Raw genomic sequence first — 17,900 nt, forward strand, 5'->3', positions numbered from 1 at the left:
TTAGCCCTGAGCTAATATCTGCTGCCAATCCTTCTTTTTTTTTTTTTTTTTTTTTTTTGCTGAGGAAGACTGGCCCTGAGTTAACATCCATGCCCATCTTCCTCCACTTTATATGTGTGTCACCTACCACAGCATGGCTTGCCAAGTGGTGCCATGTCTGCACCCAGGATCTCAACCAGCGAACCCGGGCCACCAAAGCGGAACATGCGCACTTAACCACTGTGCCACCGAGCTGGCCCTGGGAACTATGTTTTCCATGTGTATTTTAACAGATGAACTAGCATCTTGTATTTAAAATCACAATTCTATTTAATGAGCACCTTAAGTTTATAGATAAAAGTGAACATATTTGCCTTTAAACATCATGACAGCTATCAGAACCACAGAAAGTACATGTGAAAAAATGCTAAGTCCACCACAGTTTTATTTATCAACTATTTCAAGATGCTTTCTTCATAATCACTGTGAAAACCTGATGCATAAAAACATGGAATACACTACAGGAATGAAAGCAGTGTTCTTAGAATGAACAGGACAAAGATACATACAAAGGAAGGAAATAAAATCATTTAATGCACGTAAATTTTAAACAGGTTGTCAGACTGTATGGCACGCAAGTTGTCAGAGCTGGTCTCTCTAGCATGCTCCAGAATGTCAGCCTCAGGGGGAGTCTGCGTTTCATGGCAGGCTGCTGCTTCTGGACTGGGAATAAGGAATGGCAGCAGAAAGACCCTTTCCTCTGAGGACCCTTCCCAGCCAGTGTGTAGAGAGGTAAGAATTAGTAACACATGGAGGCTTTCTCCGCTTTTAGCAGCCACTGAGAATAAATAAAAATCAGGAAAGAAGAAATACCTTCTACATACTTATTAAAAAGATATTTGCCCGTGGAAAAATATATTCTTTTACAGAAGCTGCATGACCACTGATACAACGGTGAATAATCACTTCTTATTTGGGACTATGTCACAATGTACGTTACAGCTGACACGGACAGTGTGGGGCATGGAGACGCCTTACCAAGTTTGGAGACAGAAGAGACTGAAAGTGAAAAAGAACGCCTGCGCTGGCTATCTGGTCCAGCCACCGTCTGCTGGCTTCCCACGTTTCCATCTCATTTTCCTTGCTGTTGTCAAACATCTGGTTTAAGGCTGCCATGAGCTGCTCAGAGAAGGCACAAACTGTGGCCACCAGGCTTTGGCAGAAAACCATGTCTCTTCGGAGCTGTGTCTCACTGTCTGTGATCCCGGAGAACACAAAGACAGTGTGAAAAATGTCATACGCAAATAAAACCAACTTATTAAGCATTTCCATTTGCTGTTACTTCATCCTTTCACTGAACCCACACCATGTGAAAAACGTGAATTCGAGCTTGATTAATGAGCACATACATTTTAGCAAACACACTTTTTAGAAAAATATTATACACCAAAAAAAGTCAGAAACATTAAAGTAATTTTTCTTAATTAATATTGTGACTTATCTTGCAATCATTAAATTGTTTCATAAAACCCAAGGGAAAAAAATAAGGCTTTACTTGTTTACATTATTATTAGTAGTAGTATTTTTTTTTGGTGAGGAAGATTGGCCCTGAGCTAACAACTGTTGCCAATCTTCCTCTTTTTGCTTGAGGAAGATTGTCGCTGAGCTAACATCTGTGACAGTCTTCCTCTATTTTGTATGTGGGATGCAGCCACAACATGGCTTGATGAGCAGTGTGTAGGTCAGCGCCCAGGATATGAACCAATGAACCCTGGGCCTCCAAAGCAGAGGGCGCAAACTTAACCACGATGCCTCCAAGGCCCTATTTACATTATTTTTTCTGATGGAATACAATTTGCATTTGTTGCATGACACCCTCCCAAAAGAAACTCAAAGTCAAATTTTTCAGTTTGTGTTGGCAAATGAAATACAAGACTATTAGTACTAAATTTTAAAAAATTACTTACTAAACCCACTCAACTATTAATGTGAAATGCCCATGGGGAAAAGGGTATTGATGTCCAGCTGTTTTTAACAAGAAAATCTGTATCTCCTGAACTTACCTATTCAACTTCATGAATTTATAAAAATGTCCAATTGATAAATTCCTCTATTTCTTTAAAATAAGTAATGTATTTACAATTTCAGCATAAATTGATTTTTACTAAGATTCTTATGATGCAATCAACTGGATTTTTTGTTTGTTTGTTTGTTTTCGTTTTTAAAGATTTTATTTTTCCTTTTTCTCCCCAAAGCCCCCCAGTACATAGTTGTATATTCTTTGTTGTGGGTCCTTCTAGTTGTGGCATGTGGGATGCTGCCTCAGCGTGGTTTGATGAGCAGTGCCATGTCCGCGCCCAGGATTCGAACCAACGAAACACTGGGCCACCTGCAGCGGAGTGCGCGAACTTAACCACTCGGCCACGGGGCCAGCCCTGCAATCAACTGGATTTTTGATTGACCCCCTTTGGAGAAAATCAAATGAAGTTTAATAAGATGTATACATGGGAGAAACCCAGGAAACTTGAGTAATTTGCCAAAATGGCAGAAGCCATTACCTACAATACCATCTTCAGCTAAGGACAAAGGAGGATGCTGGGGGTGGTGGGTTGGGACTTCAAAGGGGAGGCAGGCAATTTACATGGAGACGGAAAAGCCAATCTTTGATAAGCAAATGTTGACCATGCCTCACAAAGAAAATGAGATGGAGAAGAGTTTGATTAAAAGGCCCTTCTTAGGCTCCTCTGCGTCTATCACGCCTAGTTTATATTATACTATAGTTATCTTACAGTATTAGCTTCTTCTTGGGACAGGCCTTTTATCTTAAATTCTTTTAGGCAGTTAGGGGAAAGGTCAAAGTTTCTGAGTTTTTTGTTTTTTAAAAAATAATCAAGCCAAAGAGACACATTTTGGGGTGGCAAATTCTTATCCCCCACAGTACAAACTACATAAACAATATAAACACCAAGCCACACACTCTGGACATTGAAAAATCACTTGCTCTAGAAGAACAACAAAGGTAAAAATAATCATATCCCCAAAAGCGTACTGAATATTTCAAGGGCTCAGAATCTTCTGACATGAAGCAGCACTGTCACTGTCACTGTATACCATCGACACAAATGCTGCCTTTATTCGGTGAGGAGTTCTTGCTTTATTGGTAAAAAGGCATAATTTTTAAGTTGTTTACCAAGAACATCTGTTTTTAAGACCATCAAAGGCATGTGTAGACATAATGTAACTGCTGTGTGTTACTCACTTTCACTGTTAGTAAGCTACTTTTGAAAGTTTTATTAGAAAAATGATTAAATATTAAAATTATTTAATTTTATAACGAAAATATTCACTTATTAGGTTGAACTATGTGAACTTGCTGCTTTAGTGGGTCAAAATGGTTGAATATTGCAATTCTATCTATTTCAACTTAGTAATTTAACCAACAGTATGTGTTAGGCATTTCCCCTAAGTAGTTATATATCATGTGCCCCATTCTAGAAGATGGAAAAGAGCATTTTACAGGTAACTATAAAATGGCTAAGCTGGCAAAGAACTTTATCCAATTCTCAATTTAAAAAAAGCAAAACCCCTATTTTGTTGTACATAATTTCTAACAGAAGTCATGATTCAGTAAACATTTACTCAGTTAATGAATGAAAATAATGAGCCAGAAGAGCAGCTAACAAAGAAATGAATTAAGTGAAATGAAAATGAAAATATGAGCCCACTCCTTGGCTTCTCGAAACACCTGGATTTAGTTTGACTGAAAGGGTAATTCGGCTGGCTTGTTAGCCCAAACGTGAGCCAGAGTACTGAGGTTCAAGACAGAAACTGAGTAAGTAAGAATTGCCCTCTACCTCCCTTGTCCATTCTTGCTTTGCCTTCAGTTGCCCTATAGTAGAGAAGGAAATCTAGGGAAATTAAAAAAAAACCTCCAGTAGCTTTGGCACAAATACTCCCACCTCTAACTTGAGAATAATTTCTTAATAAAACTCTAATTAGAAAGAAATTGCTTATATCAAGAGTGGAAAGCTAAGGCCTGGAGAAGGAAGGGTCTGGGTCCACTGTGAGCTTTAGAAGAGACCACGAGGTTAGTAACTTTGCCACTAGCAGAAATAATTATTTGCAAATTGCTTTTGAAAGGAAATTCTCAAATTTCTTCTTTTTTTAATCTTAAAAGGAGTACTCAGATGTTTATTCTACTCTCTGCTCCTATATTCTATGTGCATTTTAAGCCAAATTAAAATTTCCACTCAACCTCATTAGCAAATCAGAACTATTCACACAAAAGATGTATTTGTTCATTAATTCAAACTTTTAACACTGATGCCCCACAGGAATTAAACATTGCACCCATTACTAGGGGTATGAAGAAGCCCAAGTGAGGCCTTGGCCATGTCTATGTTCACAGTAGAGTGACAGAAGCAGATATGTAAGATGGCCTTGGATCACACTGCCATTTAAATCTCAAACCAACACATTTTTAAATGAAAAACACTTAATAAATGCTTATTACTTCATGAGGTGATTTTCAGTTGCCACTTTCCTATTTCAACAGAGATTAAACGACTTGTTTGCATAGACTTCAAAATGTACGTCATATATGGAGCTTTTCAAATAACTTTTTACATGTTATCATCTCGTAGTGAGTAACAAGGTAGAAAAATCAGAATGCCAGAAAGGGGTCTTTACTCTCTATCCCCAACTTAGGTTTACAGCTTCTTAACACATCACGTCCCTCCATTCATCCCACACACTAGCAACAATCTTCACGGGGTTGTTGTGAGAATATAATCAACGTGTATCTGATAGCAGCCAGAACAGCGGCTCTCTTCTTTGAGCCACACAGTGGCGCTCAGCATTCCTCAAACACTAAATGCCCTTATAAATGCTCTTCTAGGCCATACCTCTGTGCATGGGCCCTCTGGCTACGGGCCCTTCTCCTCCCCTCTCCACTATCAAACTTTAAATTACTCAAGAGTCAACTCATTGAACTATTGAAACTCATTGAACTCTTGAAATATTACCCCCTTGGTGAAATTTTCCTTTCCCACAGGAAGTATGGTGCACTGCTCCTGCCGCCACAGGCCTGGGGCACCCCTCTACTAGAAGGCTAATTACCTAGCATTGTGGGAGCTTGTTTACACGTTTGTGTTCCCTAAGGGACTATCAGCACATCAAGGCCAGAAGTGGCACATAACGTGAGGTATGCTCGTGGACTTTAGAGGCATACAATCTGCTTTCATCTACCCATCCCACCCATTTTAAACCATATAATCCTAGATATCAGATCCCTATATGTAGTATGGGGTATACCTACTTCTTAGATCTATAATAAAGAGAAATGAGATAAAAACGCTGAAAGCACTGAGCAAAGTGAAATTGGTATTATTGTGATTCTTCTATTCTCCAGCATTTAGCATGGTGCCTGGCACTGAGCAGGTGCTCAGTTTCATTGCTGAATGGAGAAGGAACAACATGACAAATGAACCAAAATAAGCTTCCTCTTAGCAAAAAACATATAGGTCTTGTCTTTTAAATTTTGCAGCTGTTCGAAATTCAGTGTCCATCCTTTACCAAAGCTACTCTCATACCTCATTTTAATCAATAAGAACTACAGCAAGAATCACGACAGCTGCTCCAGCTTCTAGCAAAAGGACAAAAGCATGGAGTTTGGGTTTTTTGTGACACCTAGTTTACTGTTTTTGCAGAATAAGAATTCTCTTGTAGTGGGAATACAATCAAAACAAATGAGCTTTTTACCTATCAAAGACTCCCGTTTCATCAGTAAACACCTTCTTAAACTCATCATCTACAAACAGGTTTTGAAATATGTATTAACATTTCATTTAATCGCAATGGCTTAAAAAGCTCAAGTTCCATAGTTAGATGGCTCGTCTAGAAAGAACGAGATGGTTTCTAGACACAGAGGTAATCCCAGTCATTATGCTGAGAATGCAGGGAAAAGAAAGCAAAGAAACAAATAAACAAAAAGAGGAGATTACAGAGAGAAAGACAGGAATAAAGGTGAGTTATGAACAATATTTAGCAGACACGGTCTACCCTTTTCAAGTGAAGAACATAATTTCACAGCCAACAATATGGTGTAATTTGACTACTGTTTTGGTGCCATCCTATCCAAGAGGACAAGAAGTGGGAGTAAAAAAAGGAGAATTATGACAGGAACAGGAAAATAAAACTGAAATCAGAATAAGAATCTGCAAGAATAGCCATTTGAATATTAATTAATAAAGCAATGCATTCCAGGACCCCTTCTGGAATTGGCATAACTAAGTTTGAATTTCAAACGTGATACCTACTATATATTCATTTAAGGCATCTATACACCTAATCTTCCAGATGTTTAAAAATATATGTTGAATGAATACCATTTACTTGCTATTATTATTAGTCTGCCTAAATGTTAATTTCTTTAAGGTATGCTTTTTTTTTTTTTCGGTGAGGAAGATTGGCCCTGAGCTAACATATGTTGCCAATCTTCCTCTTTTTGCTCAAGGAAGATTGTCACTGAGCTAAAACCTGTGCCAACCTTCTTCTTTTTTTTTCCCCTCCCTAAAGCCCCAGTACATAGTTGTATATCCTAATTGCAAGTCCTTCTAGTTCTTCTACGTGAGACGCCGCCACAGCACGGCTTGATGAGTGGTGTGTAGGTCTGTGCCCAGGATCCAAACCGGTGAACCCCAGGCTGCCAAAGCAGAGTGCGCAAACTTAACCACTATGCCACCAGACCAGCCCCTAATTTCTTCATCTTTAAAACTGGAAAAACAATAATATTCCCACAGAGCAGTTGTGAGGACCCAATGAAATCCATAAAAATGAGGCCCCTTAACTGTGTGGTTATTAATAAAACTAAAATAAGGTAAGATATTTTGTTATTATTATTACTCACTCAAAAAACAAGGCAAAAACCAACCAACAAAGAAAAAAGCCCTCTTGGTTAACTTGGCTCATTCATCCATTTGTACCTTAAATTTTACAAGTGCGGTAGATTGCAAAAGTGGTCACAAATACTTCCCCTCTCTGCACCCACAGCCTTGCCATGATTTTGCCATTGAGGCTCCTCCCATGCATTTCTCCACCTCTTGAATCTGAGCCCACTTATGTTCTCATTCACAAGCAGAACTTAAACAGTTTCACAATAAATCTCATTTGCACAATTAACTTTACCAAAATTTGCTTCCTTCTTCCTTTTTAATTACATTCTGTATAAATATATATTTATATATGTGTTCATGTTTTTACCTCTAATTGAAGATGAGCATATGTTTTTGTGTTTTTATTAAAATCAAGTATTTTTTTAAATCTCTACAAGGCTTTAGAGAAGATAAGGATCACATTTCCATCTATTTTGTTGAAGGCATCGCCTTGATATCACGAGACATCTAAGGTCATGGACCACAAAATTTCAAATAGTAAAAGTGATGAAAAATATTACCTGAATATTCGAGAAGAGCCAGGAGTATCCTACACTTTACCTCTGCAGAGAAAGAAAACATATCATTTAGTTGTTCAGTCCTTTTTCTGCCACTAACATTACATTTTAATGTGTAGTAAAAATTAGCACAATCTCATTACATTAGATAAGAAAAATCCCATTCACTTGTGATGGGGTTCAGGGCAGGCTGCCCCTAAATATGCCAAAGTGGCACACTGATTATTTTGAATTAAAGTTACCTAAGACAATAGCGGGTGCAGAAATGGCACCCTGACTCTCCTCTCTCTGTCTGCCTGGAAAGCAGGAAGTAAATCTCCCTGTGAAAGGTGCCCTCAGGGCCCCAGGAGACAGCGACATCCCATCACCAGAGCTAGGGCATAAAGGGCTGAGAAGCTAGGATAAAAGAATCTTGTTACTTCTTTACTAATTTCACGAATTTATTGTTTCTTCGTCTAAAACATATAAAAGCTGCTCCTTTGGTCATTTCTTCAGATTCCAATATCTACTGAGGCCTCCATACATACAAATAAAATTTATGTCTTTCTCCTGTTAATCTATCTTGTGTCAACTGTACTATTAGACCAGCCAAAAGAACTCAAGAGGGGTAGGGGAGCAATTTGTCCCTCTCTGACACTTGACATGCTATTCCCTCCTACCTGCCGATATAAATTCTATCCATTGCTCAAGACCCTAAAACGCCTTCCAGTTCTGAATTATATGAGCCTGCATGAAACATTCAAATCCTGACAACTTTATAGGTCATCCTTAGCTGCTGTAGCTTGTATGGTGTTGATTGTATTACAGTCTTGATCAATAAACTGTCAAACAGTATTTTTTCTTAGTATTTAAACTTTTCAAGATTATACATACTTACATAATCTTTAAATATAATTATATTATATATTATATTATGCATTATACATTAGAATTACGGGTATATATAATTATATAGATTATATATATAGTCTTCCTTTTCTATTTATAGGGCAAGATACTGCCCTAATGGACCGGAAAATACCAATTATTTTCAAATACTCTTCTTCTCACCCCATCTCCAAACAGTGCCAATCAGAAATGCTTGATAAATGATCTGTACTAACTTCACACTCATTGCTATGTGTCCAATAAGCTATGTGTCCATTTACTTCCAATCGGTAAATAGTTTACCTACAACAGGTAAATACAAAAACTTACAGAGTTTCATTATATGCCCAAGATTATGGGAAATAAAAAAGGTTAGGTTGTATCCTATTCTAGACAGGTTTACAACAGAGTCAGAGCAACAAAATTAAGATAGGTAGAGAATTCTAAGTGAGTCTTGAAAATGTTTTAAAAAAATTTTTTAAATCACATTGTCAAGGGAGTAGGTACATATTCGAAGAGAGGGAAATAGTGCTAACAAAGGAATACAGTAGAGAATGAATACCAAATATCCAACGATCTACCATAGAAAAGATTTCATTACATCATTAAGAGACTGAGATTGGGATGCAATTGGAAAGCCCCATTGAAAAATGGCTTCCAACATAGGATTGATGAGTTAGGTTTATCCAACAGAAAACCACTATAAGGTTCTGGGGTAGGGTACTGAAATTATGAACACAGTATTTTAGGAAGATGAATCCAGTAATAGGTATACATGAATCAGAAAAGACCGAGACTGGGGGATTAGCCAGAAAACTATACCAGTTACTGAGCTATCCAAAAAAAGGGGAAAAATTGAAGAGACTTCTGATTAAGAAAAAAAAAAAAAAAGAAGAAGCTCTTTAGCATACTGAGACAAAGGCAGAGAAAAAAAATTTTTTAAGTAGGTTGTTGAAAAAATGGGAGATTTTGAAAAGAGTACAATTTTTGTAGGGAGCAAGAGTTGAAAACGTTTTTACTAACAGACATTTGAATTTAAGGTGATGTTGGGTCCAATTCTGTCATCAATTCCCATGTACGTTTTTTTCCCCACACCAACAAGCTATTCTCTAACACCAGCTGGGTGTCCTACAACTCAACTCAATTCTGACACTGTACCTAGAGATAGCACTGGACCCCACAGGTTAACGGCTCAGTCCTACAAGACTATCCCCCCCTTCGCTCCTCCCCACCCCACTTCACATGCCAATCACAAGTCCAGGTTGTCACCTGTGCTTCTGACCAACTGGCTATAGACTGGAGGTTCCAACAACCCCTTCTTTGGGTTCAATTAATTTGCTAGAGCAGCTCACAGAACTCAGAGAAACATTTCACTTACTAGATTACCAGTTTATCATAAAAGGATATAACTCAGGAACAGCTAGACGGAAGAGATACACAAGGCAAGGTATGGGGAAGGGGTGTGAAACTTCCATGGTCCCCGAATGCGCCACTCTCCCAGAACCTTCACGTGCTCACCAACCTGGAAGTTCTCTGAACTCCTTCCTTTAGGGACTTTATGGAAGCTTCATTGCATAGGCATGCTTGATTAAATCATTGGCCATTGGTGACTGAACTCAATCCTGGGAGGTCAGGGGTGGGACTGAAAGTTCCAACTCTAATCACACAGTTGGTTCCCCTGGCAACCAGCCCCCATCCTTAGGTGTTTTCCTCATTCACAGAACAAAAGATACCTTTATAGCTCTCATCAGAGGAAATTCCAAGGGTGTTAGGAGCTCTGTGCCAGAAAAGGAGACAGAGACCAAATATATATTTCCTGTTACAAATCACAATATCACAGTGCACTAATCAATTAAAAATATCTTCAGTCAGCTGATAATACGAGACCATAATTTAGCTGAGAGATTAAGCAGGAGACAGCCATCATTTTAGTGACACTACACAATGATCTGCTCCCCATTTAGTCTACTATTTTTTCTTCTCTCTTCTACCCTCAGTTTAACAGGCTATGAATAAATGACACACAGTGACATAATTTATGAATGGCACCGTAACAGTCCTTCCTATATAAAGATCATAGAATTATTATATTTTTATATATTTGGCATATATTTGATAGGATATTTTGAAATCAGAGATGAAGGAATGACGGAGTTCACAACACGCTACTCCAAAATATGGCACTTTGGCATACTGAATATTTTATGCTGAAGGAATCTGAGAAACATCACGTGCAGGAAGGACTCTGTAACGTCCCCCTTCTCCCCTTAGGCAGATCAGAGGACCTTCACGCGAGAGGAGCCCTCCCTACACCCAGAGGAAAGGAGCATCCTTATCTCCAAAGATGGAGGGATACTGAGAGGAATTGGCCTTGCTAAGTTGCCCCCATTTAACTACCCTTAGCTCACACCCTTTGGTCCTATCACATTTTCCACGACTTTCTACTCTTTATCAAACCTAGTATAAAAACACAGATGACCAACTCACTAAGTTTGGAGGAGAATGAGTCCTTGAAACTGCCTTTGACCTTGAGCCACTGAATTAATCCCTTTCCTATGAAGGCTCCTATGTCATGTAAAACTTATGCTGAATAAATTTTTAGGCTTTTCCCTTGTTACTTTGTCTTTTGTCAGTCTAATTTACAGGGCCCCAGGCAGAGAACCTAGAAGGGTAGAAGGAAAAAGATATATTTTTCCTCCCCTACAGGAACATCAGAATGGGGTCATCCCAGCTACACATATAACACAGGAAATTCTGGCAAGATGACATTATGTTCAATTTCCAGCCAAGATCTAATCTTTCATTAAATCATCCCCTATATAAAGACAATTTGGGAAACAGAATGAAAATTACTTTAAGTTAAATAGGATAAATTCATGCTGAATTGGTAAGGTTACTTCTGAGAACCTGCACATAACAAGCAGCTGACCACAAGGATCCCCGTGCTGCTGCTTCCATCCCGTACAATAAGACCAGACACCACACACACTACCAGGAAATGGCACCTTGCCCTCTCCCAAGATATTCCACAGCTGAACCAGTGATTAATTGTTTTTAAGCACTCACTCGCAACCAGGGATGCAACCTAATTTCTGCAGAGTCCTCCCCACACAAGTGACTGTAAGACACTCGGCACGTCCAACCACACTCAGCCAGCTGTTGGGCGCCCACGACCAACAGTGGCATCGATATTTACGATATATATCAATCAACACAGGTAGATAGTCTTCATTCCTACAGCTGTTTATTGTGATATGAGGTACTGAGTGTACAAAAGCTAGACTTGAGATGAAAATGTAAGATTCCTAATATGACTACCTTTTAAAAAATTAAGCTTTTTATCCTGCATTAGAATAAGTGTATATCTTAAAGATAAAGCTCTTCAAAACAAAACAAAATAAAAAAAGGCTTAAGGATTTCTCTCTGGATAAGAGCTGTGATTGTCACTGCATTAAGTGTTTAAAAAAACTTAAAGTAATTTACACCATCTCTGTCACTTAGTAAATGAAGAAACTGAGGTCCCAAGGAGTTATGTGCCAGACTGAGACTCTATTAGGTTTAAGAGCTGTCTTTTGTTGGCAAAGTATACAACTCTCTCTACTTTACCCTCAAAAAAGTGGTAGTGACCGGGGTTATGCTCTAATTCTACTGAATACTACTTACCATACCCAACTGACATACAAAAGACTGAGGGATAAAAATTTAAGCACAGGCGTAATATTTACTGAACAGGTTTCTCGGACTTAGCACTACTGACATTTTGAGTCTAATAATTCTTTCCTGTGAGGGACTGTCCTGTATACTGTAGAATGTTTAGCATCATCCTTGCCTTCTACCCACTAGATGCCAGTAGCATATCCACAATTGTGACAACCAAAAAATGTCTCCAGACATTGCCAACCACCAGTCTAATAATGGGAAGAAAATAACTGAACTAGACATTTTAAAAAATTCAACAAATTTCTCCATTCATCTTTTCAACATAACCATTTGGGAAACTCTCAGAATTTTCTATTTAATAACTCTGACCCTAAACAACATGCAATCAGACTCATCGGAGCTGTCTCAAAGTTTTACGTCTCTAATTACACGTTGCACCAGTTACAGGATGTTGAGTAAACAATGTCAGGTAGTTAATAACAATCAACTTGGACAAACACTTCTGAAAAAGACACGTAAAAACTAATGAAGCAACCTACATAGTGATTTTGATTCTCACAGATTCACAGTTGATTTTTTCAGACTCTCCATCAAATTTAGCTTCAGGCCTTTTGTGAATCCTTTAGAAGTTTTCCTGATCTGTTTCATATCGTAAAATACTACACTTTCTCCAAGTCCCATTTGCCTTCATAAGTATGAGCCTTCTTTTATTCACTGAGACTATCCTCCATACTACATCATTTAGATCCTTGGAACACAGTATTCTGCGATCTTATTCCTTCTCTCCCTCCTCCTCCCTTGTCCTTTTCAGTCCTTTTATTTTCCTCATAAAATGAAACACTGCAACAAGGAATCAGGGCCTTACTGAACTTTTGGGTTTAATGGATTTTTAAATGATTATTGCTAACGCCATGCAATGTTCTTTGCTTTTCATCCTGACCTTCAACAAATTTTCTGATGTTCTGAGCGAGATTCCGGACGCTGCTGGGAAGATTCCAAGGGTCCTGCTTGATGTGAAGTCTTAACTTTTTTGGACAACTCAGCTTTGATTCCATTTCCTGCTGAAATTCTAAAGAAACACAGAAAATCTCTCTTAAGTCTCAACCATTTACCACATAGTTAACCAGCCCTTAAGCTTTAGAATCTTCTTTCTTTCATTCCTGTTGTCCTAGATTATGATGATGGTGATAACTTCTTTAGCTCTATCACAGGGAGAAAATGTGTTAAATCTAAAAAAAGCCAAACCTTATTATTATTTTCTTACAAATGTTTATCAAAGGAACAACTTTAGTTAAAAACTATTTTCAATATCCTAAACTATACGTCAGAAAGCGACAACTCTAGAACTTGTTGTGTTTGGCTGTTCTGCTTGTCAACCCCCTTTTCCAACACCTCTTCCCCCACCTTTGGATACAAGGAACCAGGCATTATGCTTGGTTTCAGCAAAAGCAACTCAACACTTAACATCTTTCCAGTTAACTCATTTCTATTCAGTCTGGCCCCGATGAGCATTAAACATTTTAAACTTTCAGACAAAATCTAAAAGGTCCTATACTGATTTTTTACATACATTCAAAAATTATCAAAATAGAAGTAGGATTAAGTGAAGAATGAAATGTGAGCATGCAGAACTTTTCTTCCTATACTACGCTTTTCCTTCACGACTATAGAGTCTCCCACTTTTGTTTCCCAACTGCTTCTCACAGTTATTTTTTAAAGCTTACCTTGTAATCCTCGACCTGGTGTGAGGGACTTGGTTTGCTCAAAGGCCCTCACAACAGCTTGCCCTTTTAGGAGATTGGTAATCGCATCCACCTATCATAACAGCAGAGATTTCTGAGCGTTACCTACTTCTCATAACACGTAATACATATTTCCAAGAGTAACTCTTGTAAAATGCTTTTTCTTAAAGCAACAATTGTTTCTGAAATCCCACGATGCTTGTGACATACATCTTTAAATAGAATATTGGAATAAACTCTCCTGACAACATTTGCAATGACATTTCTTACTATCTTGCCATATATTAATTGAATTAATATAATTCAATCAATATAAATTCAATTTATGAAAGAAATTAATTCTAGAGTTATTAAAAAAAATCCTAAAAGTTATCATAATCGTTTTCAAAGTGATAAAAGCTCTACGCTATGAATTTTGATTATGGATATAAATTCTTTAAAAATGCAAAACACCAACATGAGCACCAAGAAAACTTTGTGCTTCTTGAAATTAGGAATAAAGTTGAGTAAGAAATGTCATAAAGGATACTGAAAACCCACAAACAAATAAATAAAAAGAATAACTCTTTTGTGTGTATAACACTAGCATTTTCCAAGGACTGTAAGATACTTGTGTGGAAATTAATAAATTGGAGTCGAGAGGCCAAAAGGGGGAGCTCTCAAGCCCGGCATTGATAGCTCAGCCCAATAAGAAGAAAGACGTCCTCTTCTTGACTGGCAAGCAGCTCAGCCAATGAGAGACTGTCACAACTAAGCCAATAAATAGCCAGTATTCTGCGAACTCTTTCTTTACAATAGCCCTCCCAACCTCCTCTTCCCGGCTATAAAAGAGTTTCTCTCCTCTTTGCTGGGAGGATGGGGGGCTGTGGGAACAGGACAGCCCAGAGGAGGACTGGCAGGTGGTCTGACAGACTGTCAGACATCTTTGCACGTGGCTCACCGTGGTTGCAGACCCTGAACTGCAATGCTTTGCTGATCTCAAATAAACCTGTTTTTGCTGGAGAAACAACTAGCTGCCTTTTTGTTTAAGATTCACACTCGATATTCACAACCATCCTTTGGGTTAGCCAGCTGAAGGAATCTTTATTCCCATTTTAAATTGTGGTAATTGAGTTAAAGGAGGCGGAGGGACAGATCGAGGCCTTTCCATTCTCACTCCCCGCTCTTTTTACTACAGCTGAAGAAGGGATTCCTGACAGTTTAGTCTGCAGAAAAATGACCCCCAACGATCCCAATCATACCTGGCTGAACAGATGCTCGAGGCAGCTATGGATCTTGTCCTGTTTATCGTGAGAAATGCGAACACTTAGGGGAAGCTCGTCACCTAGACATAGAAAAACAAAATCATTCATGCTATGTCTCACATTCCAAATATTTTATTGTCAATACAATAAAAAATAAACACTAGCTCTTATTCCATACATTAGTTCTCATGTTCAGAAAAAGAATTCCAGAGGATTTAATAGCTATTAAGATATCAGATTATTGCTCCTTCAAAATGGAGGAAGAGCAGGGTGCCTCACGGAACACTGAGGCATTCCATGGTTTTTGGTGTTTTGTTTTTCATAAATACTTTATTTTAAAAGCAGCAGAAGGGGGTCAAGGCGTGAAAGCTGGCTGTCCAGAGTCCCCGAAAACGGCTGCACACTCCAGCCAGACAGCCCTCAATATTGCTCAGACATACGTAAATTTTGCTCGAGCCTCCATAAGGCACTTTAATATCAGACCCTATTCAGACGTCCCACTGCTGCTAGGAGGGAACGAGCGCAGGGAATGTTTGCCCTAATTCCTCCCCGGTAGCGGAGGGATAATGTTGAAGAAACCCAAAGGCCTAGCAAATCTCCACCTTCTAGGTCCTCCTCCCGCAGGAAGCCATGCCCACCTCCACAGGGCATGATCCCAGCACGTGGTGAGCGAGCTCTTCCAAGGAAGAGCCCACAAAGCACCGTCTTTTTTGCCCCCTGCCTAGCACAGGGCCAAGCAGGCATCTGGAGCTCAAGGAACCTTTGTGGAAACAATGAATGAGCTGGAATTCATGGTCTTGCTTACAAAAACAGGTGTACGAAGTAACGCTTAAAGACAGATTGGCCCCAAAGTTCAAGCTAGTATGAGACCCAAGCCGACCGCAGGCCAGAAACCATCAACTGGCACGCGCGCCCCACCTCCACCCCGCATCTCGTTCTGCGCAGGCTCCAAGGCATCCTATGTTAATAGTCCTTTCAAATGGCGTATTTTTCTAATGGTTGAATAATTGAAATAAATTGCGTATTTAAAAATTAAGATTTTTCCTAACTGGATAAAAAGTCTTTGTTCTTAACACACACAAACTAAAATATTTACAAGATATTTATACCAACAGGTGTTTTTCCCATTACCCATCCCCCATCACCCACATAGAAAGCTGGCTCAGGTACAACCGCTATCTTGAAAGTCTGTGTCAAAGCCCCTCCCACCTCCTTGCCTCAATCAGCAGAGCCTGTCTCAGAAACACGTGCTTCCTGTGTGCCCACCATCCTTCATAGCGCCATAGAAAGACCATAAAGCATACATTAACACAAAAATTTGTTCCATCTCATTTTCTAATTCACTCTGTTTAGAATGGGACTGGGAAATTGATTTTATCAAGCATATAAAACTGAAACGCACGTGTGGCCACCAAAAATGAAGGATAAGAGGGACAACGAATGAGGATCAAACAAATTAATGCCTGAAAATTCTCTCCGATAAGCCTGGCATCAAAAAATACAGATGCTGTCAGCAAACGCACCTGAGTCCATCTCGTCACTGTGAAAGTACGAGCTGCACTGGCTGCTGCAGATGCTGGTGAAGGAGGCGATGGAATTCCTGTTGCTGTTGCAGTCGCTGAAAAGAACGGTGTATGTTACTTTACAAGTAGGTTTGCCAGTTTCCCTGCAATTTCTTATTAGATAAACCTTATTATGCCACAGTTATATTTATCAAGGTGTTTTATAGAAAATTTGAGAAAGATAAATTTGTTCAACTCACACTTTATCTTACTTTTTTAAAGAAAGTATTATAAATTCAATCATATTCCAGGCGTTCTTATGTCATATAATCTAATCCTGAATGAATTTTTAAAAATGCATAGTTATAAGACTAGGAGTCAAACCAAACTTAAAAACTTGTTAATCTATTTGATGGTATAGGCCTGTAGTTAATTTGCTAATAGAGACAAGTCCTGTTTCAGGATCTCTGCCTTTCAACGCTTTCCGGCAGCTTAAATTACAATTTATCAACCGCACTGTGAGCTCCCTCAGGGCGACCACCATCCTGGCTTCACCTCAGAGCTCAGCACAGGACATCAGTCCTGGAAAGTGCTCCATAATGGTGAAGGCCAAAGGAAAGAATGTTTAAAATGCTTGTGTGTGAATATGGACACATTACAGATTGCAGAAATAGTGCAGGAGACAAAATTTTTTCTTCTCTCAGAATAAATAAAAAGGACTTATTTAATTTTAAATTTACATGTAAAATTTCATTCTAGAGGGAGACCGTGAGGGTAATTTTAATTACCCAATTAACAAGAATTTGAGGTAAGAAAATATTTTCAGATATGTAATTTCCCATTGGAGAGAAACTACAGGTACCTATTAAAGAGCATACTGGTATCCTTAGAAGCTAAAAGTAAATCAAATGGTAAAAGTGGCTAATCTGTATTATATATTATTAAATCTCTAGGAATAATGAACTCTTCTGTATTCATTAAAATCCTTTTCACATAGAAAGTGGGATAGTAGAGTGGTTAAGAGAGAAACTGTGAGCCAGAGCACCTGGTTTCATTGGTAAATTACGTAACTCCTGCGGGTCTCAGCTTCCTTACATGCAAAATGGAGACGATATCAGAACCTGCCACATAGAGATGTAGTGGGAATTATGTGACATCATTCTGTTCTGCGTGTCTGGTAAAAAATGTTTTTAATGTTAGGTATCAGTTTGTGCTAAACATCTCTGATGAGAATAACTCTGATTTAACAATAATTACTTAATATCTTTTCATCGTAAAACACTGTGTAATAAATAAGGGTGAATAAGAGCGTTTTGTCTTCAATTAATGTGAACGAAACGGGAGAGGCTGAAGCTTCACACACAGCATGTGTGGCAGGTAATGAGAGTCTTCGGTGAGGTTTCAAGGGATACAAGGATTCAAGGGAGGAAAAGCACTTTCAATAAGGAAATTTGTT

At 38.6% G+C, this 17,900-nt stretch overlaps 1 protein-coding gene across 1 annotated transcript in view; it reads right to left on the minus strand.

Moving 5' to 3' along the window:
* The window catches only part of PREX2 (phosphatidylinositol-3,4,5-trisphosphate dependent Rac exchange factor 2), a 278,353-nt gene that overhangs the window by 85,598 nt on the left and 174,855 nt on the right, over positions 1 to 17,900 (minus strand). The window contains exons 27-32 of the mRNA XM_023648497.2: positions 16,466 to 16,560; positions 14,940 to 15,022; positions 13,681 to 13,771; positions 12,897 to 13,025; positions 7,433 to 7,474; positions 1,018 to 1,235 (exon numbers count right to left, since the gene is read on the minus strand). Coding sequence (XP_023504265.1) covers positions 1,018 to 1,235; positions 7,433 to 7,474; positions 12,897 to 13,025; positions 13,681 to 13,771; positions 14,940 to 15,022; positions 16,466 to 16,560 — 658 coding nt within the window. The remainder of the gene's footprint in view (positions 1 to 1,017; positions 1,236 to 7,432; positions 7,475 to 12,896; positions 13,026 to 13,680; positions 13,772 to 14,939; positions 15,023 to 16,465; positions 16,561 to 17,900) is intronic.

Source organism: Equus caballus, chromosome 9 (assembly GCF_041296265.1).
Source record: "Equus caballus isolate H_3958 breed thoroughbred chromosome 9, TB-T2T, whole genome shotgun sequence".
Lineage (NCBI taxonomy): Eukaryota > Metazoa > Chordata > Mammalia > Perissodactyla > Equidae > Equus > Equus caballus.